General features: G+C 42.0%; 2 protein-coding genes across 5 annotated transcripts in view; both read left to right on the forward strand.

The window, feature by feature from the left end:
• The window catches only part of LOC115582515 (trypsin), a 19,040-nt gene extending 12,596 nt beyond the window's left edge, over nt 1-6,444 (forward strand). For 2 of the 4 annotated variants that reach the window (XM_030418487.1, XM_030418485.1), the window contains exons 2-6: nt 100-271; nt 1,496-1,655; nt 3,231-3,372; nt 4,087-4,353; nt 6,125-6,444. In XM_030418487.1, the coding sequence (XP_030274347.1) occupies nt 214-271; nt 1,496-1,655; nt 3,231-3,372; nt 4,087-4,353; nt 6,125-6,295 (798 nt within the window). In that variant the 5' untranslated portion in view covers nt 100-213 and the 3' untranslated portion in view covers nt 6,296-6,444. Of the gene's footprint in view, nt 1-50; nt 272-1,495; nt 1,656-2,952; nt 3,373-4,086; nt 4,354-6,124 lie in introns of those variants that run through there. The other 2 variants (XM_030418486.1, XM_030418488.1) reach the window with 2 other exon arrangements.
• Nucleotides 6,445-8,330: 1,886 nt separating this feature from the next.
• camk2n1a (calcium/calmodulin dependent protein kinase II inhibitor 1a) lies at nt 8,331-11,341 on the forward strand. The gene is made up of 2 exons (XM_030418493.1): nt 8,331-9,215; nt 10,022-11,341. The coding sequence occupies exons 1-2, from the start codon at nt 9,047-9,049 to the stop codon at nt 10,093-10,095; spliced, it is 243 nt and encodes an 80-aa protein (XP_030274353.1). The 5' UTR covers nt 8,331-9,046; the 3' UTR covers nt 10,096-11,341.
• The last annotated feature ends 212 nt before the right edge of the window (nt 11,342-11,553 follow it).

Raw genomic sequence — 11,553 nt, forward strand, 5'->3', positions numbered from 1 at the left:
GCGTGTCATGATGAAGGATGAAATTAAAAAGTTTTTTTTTCTCCTCCCAGAGGAAACTCGAGGATAAAGGTTAATGTGACTGGCTGCTTCTGTTTCCAGAGAGGAGTGGATGCCCAGGCTGGGTACAGGAGACAGGAGCAGAGGACACTGGTTCTTTGGCTGAAGTGGTTCAGCTGCTATGGTGTTTGATAACGGCCTGAGACCTCCACAGCTATGATGAGCATGCTTATGTGTTTGGGTTGTGTGCTGCTGGACCTCATGACAGTCCACAGTGAGTACATGTGTTCAGTTTTGTGGACAAAAGACTTGATGATATCTTCAGGTTTAAATGTTGGATCTGTTGCAGTTTAACCATCTTAAATAAATGTTCAAGAGGAGAAGTTTAATATCTTTTTTAAAGGAGTACTGTTTTGTGATTATGTGTATTCATTTTCTTGCTCACAGCGAGATGAGAAGATCAATCCTAATGTCATGTCTGTGCAGTAGATATGAAGCTAAAGGCAGCAATGGGCTAGCATAGCATAGCACCAGCACTTTTACAGCTGACAAATAAACACTTTATATCTCGTTTGTATAATCCATACAAGTAAAAAAAAATATTAAGCTAAAGCCAGAAGCTAGTTAGCTTAGCTTAGCACTATGACTGGAAACGTGGGAAAACAGCTAGCTTGGCTCTGTCCAAATCCATCTTGCAGCACCCCTAAAGCTCATAATTTAGGAAGTTATACCTTTTCTAAGCTGCAAAAGTCACAAACTTTACCATATTTGTACCTGTGTCCATAGGGATTTGACAATTTCTATAATTTTTTGCAAGAAAGAGAACAGAACCCCCAAATCTTGCTATCCTCTAAACAGACTCAGCGGTTTAGCTTTTGATTGCTCCTAATCAGGTGTCAATCAAAATATTTAAATATGCTTCCATCTACAAGTGACAATTCCAGGAAGTAGCCTTTGCTGTTCCCATCATCTCTGCGACATTAGAACCTGAATCCAATGTATAGTAGTTGAGCTGTTGCATAAGAACAGAAAGGGAGAGCCCCCACTGTAATGTTTCAGAGCCAAAGTGAGGTGGTGACACTAGAAGGTCAGGTTATATTGGATTACCTTCATTACGCAGCGGCCTCCCAGGTGACAGAAAACCACTAATTGTTAGGCCGGGTCAATGGGCTTGAGGGGGGATTAGGAAGGCCTCACTCTTTATGTCTCTCTTTTGTTCACTCAAAGCTCGTCATGTTTTATGAGATGGACTTTTGAAGCGATTGAAATCCATACCTGGGGAGCTGTGACTGTAGGATGTTCTGGGTATTTAGTAGATTGGATGAAAGCTCGAAGGAACTTTCGTGTGTGTTTTTGACATGGACATGACATGTTGGTGCCATGATGACGCTTTGAGATAAGTAGAGGAAAGAATTAACAATCGTCAGTCTCCATCTATATACGTATAACTGTACATCCTGTATTTCTTTATCCTGTAAATGTTTTTGTTTCCATACAGGCCATGTGTTCATGCAGGGCCGCATCGTAGGTGGGCACACCGCCGCGCCGAACTCCATCAAATACATTGTGTCCTTACAGAGCACCAGGGGCCAGCACTTCTGTGGCGGATCGTTGGTTCACAGATACTGGGTGCTGACCGCAGCGCACTGTAACATCGGGTAAGAATGTTTAAATGTTGTCATTAGTGATCTGTTAATGCTTTTTGCTGTTATTGTTGGGTGAAAACTTACGTGTTGGGAAGGTCACAGGCTACTGTGTTAGGGGCATGGATCTATGGATGGCAATGTCTGGTCTAGACTTTTGGTCTAGACTTAAATATCTCATCAACTACAGGACAGATTGCTCTGAATCTTTCTACATTCATTCATGTTTGGCTTGTCTGGGTCCAGACGTTTGAATCCGCCCACTCCACTGAGTTTTTGTCTGATATCAGTCAAATGATTGCCAAGATGTATCCTAATGTCTTTGGCAATCCCTCGACTTTCCCTCTTGTATCACCATTAGGCTGATGCTTTTGGTTTTGACTGACATATCTCAATAACTGTTGGATGGGTTGCAATGCCATTTGGCACAGACGTTTGTGTTGCCCAGATGAGGAATCCTAATGTACGTGGGTGATCACTCAATTTTTATATTTGGTTTATTACCATATATCTGCAAAACTATGCATGCTAAACTAGGAGGAAGTTTACACTAGTTAATCAATAATATAACGCTGGCGAACAACTAGTTTGTATGATGTGTTGTTCCATCACATCCAAAGACAAAAGTCTGTCTAGCTGTCGTGATCGTAGCCTCAGCCTCTGTTTGTTCACACCAAAAAGAAAATATTTGCAAATAATCAGAAATAGTTGTGTAATGAATTGAACATGTGAAGTTGCATAACACAAGTTAGCATTGTCACACTGATTTTAGCATTAAACTCGAAGCAACACTGTGCCTAATTACAGCCGCACACAGTTGCTATCACGGCTGCAGACGCTTAGTCTTGTTCTACAAGCTTTGGTTCTATAAACCCAAAACTAATTGGTTAAAGGAAGGATCACCAAGCAAGAATCAAGGTTGTTTTCCTGCCTCCTAAATACTTCTTCCCTCATGAATCGACCTGACAGTTTGAACACTTGCACAGGCAATGACATTCTTCTGGTGTTCCTTCAGTCGACTCACACAAGTCGCAGTGTAGAAGCTAACTTGGCATGATTTTATATCGAGAGCAGATGGTCCCAACAGATGCCTAAAAGCAAACATCCACTCTGCTACGCGTAGGTAATGTCAAAGCGATGCCGCTTCATCGTGACGCAAAGTAAACCTGTATACAGGCCACTGGGAAGTCAACCAGCACACTGATCAACTGAGTCAGCTGACCTTGGCACATCTTTGCAGTGTGTGTATACATATATATATATGTGTTTGTGTGTGTGTGTGTGTGTGTGTGTGTGTGTGTGTGTGTGTAAGTGAAGTGTGATCTTGTCTCGGTCCAGGAAATTGGCCGTATTTCTGTTATAGTGTCCTGCCTGCACACAGTAAGCCATTGTTCCCTGACAGACGAACACTTCAGGCTTCATGGCAGCCGGGTGCTCACTCTGCACTGTGACTTTGAGTCCCGGTCATGATTTGTCATGTGTGTCACATCACAGTCGCCCACCTTGCCCGCCCACTGATACGCTATTTGACTCGACTAAGATACTACAAGCAACCACGATGGCTCAAATGGAAATGCCTTTTTCCTTCAGAGCGGAGCACATGATGATAGTGGCGGGCGACTACGTTGTAAATACCTTTGAGGGTACTGAGCAGTACGCTAAACCCCACAGACTGGTCACCCACCCCCTCTACAACAGGAGCACCAACAATGCTGACATCATGCTCATTAAGGTACAGCAGCACATGCATAACCAGAGAACTTAACTGTTCTCTGTCATTTATCATTAAGGTTTAAAACTGTAAGTCTCAAACTTCATGCCAAGGACTACAAACTGACACAAATTAGACCACAGACACCCATTTCATAAAGTAGAGTAAAGAAAGTGTTTGGAACCCTCCAACCCTCCAAAATAGTCATACCATCTGTCATTGTTTCTTATGGTTGAAATTTTTGTGAAAAAAAATCTGGGCGTTGGTGGTCTGGTTTGAAATTGCATAAATGCAAATTAAATATCATTTTCTGGTTGTATAGTGAACTATTAGTTAAGTGAGTGATATTACTATAATAATGCTATCCCTTTAAGATTGAATGCTGATTTTTTTTAATTATCATTTGACTATAAACAACATTGACACAAAGCTGATTTGGTGGATGTGTCGGCAATCAGTTGTCTTATTTGAACACACAACATGGAGTCAACATTCATTTTATTTCGACGCTTTCCTTGCCAGCTAGTTGCTAACTCTGTTTTGCGTGGAAACATTAAAATAGATGGAGTTGAGCAGAATTTGAGGGCTGTAAAACCAAAACGATACAAAAATAGAATAAAAGGGTCTGTAGACAACAAGGACTGCGGGGTTGGATTAAAATATTCAGATTGGTGTGTCACTACAAATAATTTTTTTTCATTGATCCATTGTTAATATTTCCATCTTTCTGTCCAGTTGCGAGCGCCAATGGTGCTGAACAAATACGTGTCGCTGGCGCCTCTGCCCAGGCAGGGGACAGGAGTGGTCGAAGGCTTCGTGTGTCGGGTGTCTGGATGGGGCTACCACAGCCTGGGTGGAGGCCAGGCCCCCTTCACACTGAGGACAGTCGCAGTGCCCATTGTGTCGACTGCCAGGTGTAACAGCAGCGAGTCCTTTAATGGGAACATCACAGCAAACATGATCTGTGCCGGATACAGGACTGGAGGAAAAGATGCATGCAAGGTACAAGAGGAGAAACACTATCACGCCTTCTTTAACGACATCAGCCAGTTATTTTAAACAGCTGTAAGTTTAAGGTGTTGCCCTTTCATATCCTACCTGATCCATTGTGACAAACAAAGCCATCAAGCCCATTTTTGAAAGAGTAGATTCCCAGAGAGTCTATATCAAATGGCACATTGTCATCCTCTTTTCACCAGCTCACATTAAAGCGAAACAATAACACAATTTTGGGACGCTCATCCCCCTGAGTACGACGACTCAGTTTGCGATGTCAGTATTGGTTCAGATACGAGCTTTTTATTAAGCAGACATGGCAGTGAGTCCACCCTCAGGAGCTGTATTAGTTATGATAGTTACAGAAGACATGAAGACCCTGAAATAGCATCAGGACTGAAAACACTGCTGTAACTGTGAAGTACAGTCACAACAGCAGGCTCCGCTCTGCTTATCTACAACAAGATTCTGCCCCAACCTTCAGTGTGAGAAGGAAAGTTATGTGAAATTCAATGTGTGATATACCAGTCGGCTATATTCTGCCTTAGGTAAAGAGCCGAATGACTAATTAAAATGTGCTATATTTAACCCTGCAGTAGGCAACTTTGTGTGCTGGCATTTCCAATCGGCAGCAAGAGATTTGGTGAACCAACCATCCTGTGAGAACACGGTTTTATTTCCCACGTCTCTTCTGCTCTTTTTTTATTGTGAGTTGTAAAATTGTCCTTGTCGCACATATGACTTAATTACATTTCTATCACATGCGATTAACTGACATGTATGCACATGTGACTCAAGGTATTTTACATGTGAAATGTAAAATGTGTAAAAACATCAGTGCGTTTTGTAAATGTCAAACATTTGATACATCTACATAGAAGCCAAAGTGGAGGACTGAGACTGCGAAAATCATGAATAAATATATAAATAAATAGCTCAATAAATAAATAAATATTCCATTAAATGCATCACAAATAGAATTGAAAATGAATGTAGGCATTCATTAATTTATAAAATACAACCTACATATTTCTGCTTTAATTTGCTTCTGCATTAATTTACCTTTGTATTTATTCAAGTATGTATTTACTTTCCCAATTAGTTTTCCACTGTATTCAATTATTTCTGTATTTACTTTTGTATTTTTCTCCCTTTGCATCCTCCCCATGCAAATGGAAATTATTCCGAAATAAATAATTAACAATTAAAAATGTATTGAATTGGAAATGTAAATAAATAGTAGAATTAATATAAAGGTTAGTAAATACAGAGGGAAATTAAAGGCAAAATATAAATTTATGTCACATTTTACATATTAATGAAAGGCTACATTTTTTTAAATTTCATTTTTGGGGCATTTACTGGAATATTTACTTATTTATTGAGCTATTTATTTATTTATGAATGATTTAGGCAGTTACAATCCTCCGTAAAAGTGTTCTATTACATGTAAAACAGCATTTCACATATACGTATGCTTATGTTGTTTTCCTGACATTTCACACTGGAAGATTTTCATAAAATGTCTATTTTACATGTGAGGAAGTGTCTTATTTTACAGATTCAAATATGGAAACAGAATGTTCTTCTCTTCTCTGCCACATTTTGTGATTTCAGTCAAAATTGACCACTGTACTCCTGAATGTCTTGTTACTTCTACAATAAAGAAGAGACCTTGCTCAGGCATCTCAACGACTTTACAGTAAATCTCATGTTTTTTCATGAGGTACAAGGTGACATGAGAGCTGATGGAGGGTGGGTGGTCTTGTCCTTGCAGGGAGACTCTGGAGGGCCGCTGGTGTGTGGGGGGCGTGTCTATGGTGTCGTCTCCTGGGGCAACGGCTGCGGTGATGCTAAATTTCCAGGAGTCTACACGGCCGTGTCCAGATTCCGCCGATGGATAGATCAAACCATCTACCGGTCACACCAACGCTGCACCAGATACTGATGACCATGATACAATGTTCCCCTGAAAGTGTTTGTGCTATCATGGGATCGTGGGAGCTTTATAAGCCTATTCTATATGTAAATCAGGAGAAGTTTGTAACTTGTTACCAAAACACCTTTTTATGGAAATAAATATTCAAATTCAGAATATGTAGAGTTGTTTTTCTTTTAATGTCTTGAGTGAATTGTATAAGTTTACAGGGTAAATGTTTAATAAATTGTTTTAAAACACAATCCTCTGTAGATGATTACTCCTCTTATTGCATTAAAGTGAGAGGAGCTTTCACAGTGAGTGTTTTTACAAACCTCCATTCACCAGTTTGCCAGTTCACTGTCACTCAAACTACAGCCACTCCAGTCTGGTGGAGAAAACCATCTAGGTGCTTGAGTAGTATGTTATAAAATAGTTACCAGTGGACAAAGTATTCAGATCCTTTACTTAAGTAAAAATACTAATACCACACTTTTAAGTTACACACTACTTATGTTATTGGTTTAAAATGTGGTTCTCCAGTCCTTCGTTCTCCAGCAACTCACAATTTCCTTTATTTGTTGTTCTCAAATATTCTCTTAATCGACACCAACATGGCAACTAGGTGTACATCCAGCTTCGTCCTCTCTGAGTTCACAGTCCAACTCCCTCGTTTTACATGTTGCTCTACCGCTGTTTCTCTCACGCCTGTCCTTCCTAAAACATGGCAGCTAAGAACCAGTATTAACTCAAAAGCAAGGGATCATTTAATTTAAATGAAATGCTACAGATATAAATATACAATATTAGGTAAGGTGCTTTAAATAACGATTAAATAAATATTGTGTTCAACAATAAACTCAGTTCTGCACATCCAAAAAATGCCGTGGACTACCACAGAATACAGCTTAGCAAGCAGCACCATCAGTATTGTGAACTGAAGTAGTAAAAAATGACCCAAAGAAAATGTAATATGTACTATAACTACGACATAGCATCATCCAGTCATCATCAGTTGTGGCTGCTGTGCAAAAGTTAGTATTAACATTCCTTTGACATGTCCAATGTTCAGTATTGGCACGTTTGTCAGTGGCTTAATTAATCAAAAATAATCAATACAGAGACCAACTCTGATATAATCCCATGCTGTGACCCCGCCAGAGTTGTTATTGAGATGATCTGATATGAAAGGTGAGCCTCTCGATAAAACAATGGCCTCTGTGCGTCCACAGGGAGTAGGTGTGTCATGACTGCACCTCTTCTATGAAAAGCTGACGGCATATTAAAGTTAGTCCTGCTGCAGCCGCACGTATCAGCTTTCATCTCTTTGTCTGGGTAATGATATAAGTTTCTCTGAGAGAGGATAAGTTCAGATTTAATACCCGTCCATTGGTCCGTGTCTTTTGCTGCTGACGCCTTTGTGCTGCTGCTCCTATAGAAGACAGATTTATGTAAACAGTACAGTGGGTGGTAAACCTGATGAGAATTATTCAACATAAAGAGGGTTTCATTTTACAAAAGCAATACAGCCCACTGATCTGGTAACTTTACACCTACAATGTGAGAAAATGATCTTTTGAGAGCCTGGGACATGATCAAAATATGATCTGAATAATGAAAATGCAGAGTGTGATGAGGTCACTTTTAGAGAATACTGGAATTTATATCACCAAGTTGGGCTTTTTAAAACATCTCAGTGTGGTGTTGAACTGAGTAATCTGGATACTTTTCCCCAAGTAAAACCTGGAACACCATCAGATCTGGAACATGGACTGAGCAGCCGTTGTCTCCACTCGGAAAATATATTCAGATCTCATCATTCAGTAAAAATGCTTCCTGGAGCAGATCCCTGACCTCCATCGAGGACGTCTCCAACTCCTTTACAACCCCTCCACACTGACATTAACAGCTAATGGAGAAAGCGGGTGAAAATAGCGCAGGCCCTTCATATTGAACTGGAAGTGCGCCATGGGGCCAAAAGTCACATCCCAGCCTATGAAAACACTGCCATCCTCTGGCGAGCTCTGACTCAGTGGACACGCTCAAAACGCCCCTGTGATCAAAAGCGATCGCCAATTTCATAAGTCAGTTTCGGACGATTCGGCTTCTCTAACTCGTCGAGCGGTGGCGCGTAAACGACGTTTTTCCCACAAAAAAAAAAGAAAAAAAAAAAAAGACCTGCGCTGGGCTCGCGTTCAGGTGGCCACCCTCGAATATAAGCTCGCCATTTGTTCTGACTGCATCCAGATCCCGGAGAGTGGAGCGCTGGTACACCACGACTCCAACTGGAAGCTTCTCTGGGCTGCACCAGAAAAACCCCCCGCACAGCTCCCTCGCCAGGTCTCCCCGGGATCCGTGTTTTGCATCGCTCCTCAATTTGCATTTCTTCCTCAGATTTTCCGTGCGACGGGTTCAGCCGCTCGAAACCAGCGGGCGCTCCAAGGCTTCATTGTACGCGCGCCTCCATTTCCAAAGCAATACGCACGGAGAAGAAACCGCTGGAAATCCTGAATTATGTTGCCGAAGCTGCAGGAGAGGGGAAACTGAGGACATTTTTTCATTTTTTTTTTTTTTGATTTCACTGTTATTTCTGTTGCGTACCTACGGAGACAGACACGTGTCTTCGGGGTAAACAGAAAGGGCTAGATCGTGTCAGCAGATAGCATTGTGGGTTTTTTTTTTCTCCCCCCTCTTTTGTTTGTTACAGACGACCGAGTTCAAGCTTGGCGGCGAGCTTTACATTTCAGTCCGTGCGCCTTGGTGATAAAGACGCATTTGGAGATGTCGGAAGTGCTACCTTTCAACGAAGAGAAAATGAGTCATTATGGAAATGAGGGCGACGAGGGACACCTTTCCTTCACATGTCGTCTTCAAGACACCAACAACTTCTTCAACGGCTCACAGAATAAACGTCCGCCGAAGCTCGGGCAGATAGGCAGGAGCAAACGGGGTAATTATATAATTAAGGCGTTTTCGTTTGCATGGTGATGTGTTGAATGCGCACATAGGTTACCAGTGGACCACAATTAAAGGATGTGTGTGTGTGCGTGTGTGTGCAGTCACATAGGCAACACCTTTGCCTCGACATGTTCTCCAGCAGAGTGATGAGATGATGATCTGCTGTCTGCACGCGTGTAGAATGTATGTGAATGTATGGGCTTTTTAAATATTCTGTTCGCATTGCAACACAAGTTGGATGCGCAGTGCGTGCCGCTAAATGCCATCTGAATGCTGCTCAGCTGAGTTGTGCTGCTGGATGTCCCCTCCCCAGTGACTGCTTGGAATGATTGAGATCTGTGTGCTGTTGCGATTATGATTTTTTATTTATGTGTGTGTGTTGTGTTTGCATGATCATCTCAGGCTGTTTCTGCTTTTTCACCCGTGGAGAGGGTTCTTAGTGCTGGCACACACATGCACAGTTGCATGTTCAGTAGCGCACAGACACAACATGGACAAACATGGCAAACAGGCAGACGCGTGAGTGGTTGCACCTGTGGGTGCACAGCAAGGAGATGCGCAGAAATACAGACATGCATATTCACAAATGTGCCGCGCACGCAATCGCACTCATCTTTATCCTTCTCTTTTTGCATACTCTTCCCATCTCATGCACGCACACACACCACCTCTGCTCACTCAGCGCAGTCCCCAATGGTTCTGGGCTTTAATGCCCGGCTGTCAGTCGGTGGTGGATCTGCAAGACGCCACGCCAAGATGAGCCCCCCTCATTAACTCTCTCTCCCCTGTCATCCACAGTTGTGATTGAGGATGAGAATGGCGACGACCAAGCGCTGAAAAATGGAACAGAGAAGACCCCGGCGGAGGCTTAGAGCGCCCGGCTCACCACCCCCCAAAAGACACTCTTGAAATTTTTTATGGCGATATTTACCAGTTTTAATCCAAAGACACTGTATATAAGCACTTTCTCTCATGTGGCAGCAAGCAGCACTTCCACGCCCTCCTCTCCCAGTCAGTCATGGCCATCCGGGTGACACTCACTGGCAGGGGCGGGAGATGGCAGCAAAGGAGACCCCCAGGTGGACCCCCCCGACACACACACACACACACACACACACACACACACACACACACAACCACAGACGCACTCACACGACCAAACACACCCTCGATTACAGGGTTTCGCCATAAATCCAAAAGCGGGAGAAGACTCCAAGGGGGGGGGGACGAGGTGGAGGAAGGAGGCGACGCTGTCGAAATGCAGAAATCAGGGACAGGATACAGAAATAAATCTGATATAAAACTAAAGCACACACTTCTCCTATATCTTATCAATCAAACCTATGGTACCATTCTTTCTGCTCTTCATTTTGATCGAGGGCAAATAACAGAGTTTGTAAATATGGAAAGGGTAGCCCATATTTTCTTGCACAAAGTGGGAAGCGGTAAACTGGTTTGTTCTCTGTGTTGAAGACTTTATTTATTGATCCTTTGGAATATGTCTTTTGCAGTGACTTAAGGCCCGAGGGAGTGTTCTTTTGTATGTCGAGAAAAACTTGTGAGTGAATGAGAGTGACATTTTTTTCACTTAACAATTCTCGATGTTGCCTGAGTGTTTTTTGTTACCATACTTTGCAGCTAAACAAGTCATTTATATACCGTGTACCTCCCACCTGTTTGTAAGCTTCCCAGGCTTTCACCTGGATTGGTTGATACTGTAACTTGACTGTACACACCCTATTGATAAACTATTTATATTGCATTGTGCATTATCGTGTGTGCCAAAATCTCATGAGGGATATACTGTACCGGACAACTTGTAACTTCTTTTTTTTTTTTGTGCTTTATACATTTACTCATACGATTCAGTCGTTTTGTTGGGTTGCCATTTTTTAGGGCTCTTTCTTAAAAACACTGAAGTACCAACTCATGCATGGCAAATATGAAATCATGCATGCACGGCAGAAGTTCTGAAACTCTTGTGTATTCTTGAAGCACCTCGTATACAGCTTTGAATGACAAACCTCGAGAAACAGTCTTAATTCTGCGTTGTACTGTACGATTCACACTGATTTGTACAGTGGCCTAATATCTTGTAATAAAGATTATGACAAAGTACTATTTACTGTTTAGTGTTGATTGTGGTTTACAATACGGAATCATGTACTCGATGTTGCTTTCTGTTTTTTAAACTTTAAAACTGTAGCAAAAAAACCCCACAAAAGTCTAGTTTTGTATCAGAAAGATATAGACGGTAGCAAATAGCTTGGCTGACTTTTGTTCCTTGTACAGTTTCCCCTGTTGTTATTGGATTGCCTATCTGGCTGCCA

Source organism: Sparus aurata, chromosome 6 (genome assembly GCF_900880675.1).
Source record: "Sparus aurata chromosome 6, fSpaAur1.1, whole genome shotgun sequence".
Taxonomy (NCBI): domain Eukaryota; kingdom Metazoa; phylum Chordata; class Actinopteri; order Spariformes; family Sparidae; genus Sparus; species Sparus aurata.

Excerpts from the sequence above, each read along its gene's own strand:
- camk2n1a (XM_030418493.1), top strand. The coding sequence starts at position 9,047 with ATGTCGGAAGTGCTACCTTTCAACGAAGAGAAAATGAGTCATTATGGA. Across the intron at positions 9,216-10,021 it reads GATAGGCAGGAGCAAACGGG|TTGTGATTGAGGATGAGAAT; the intron begins GTAATTATATAA and ends TGTCATCCACAG.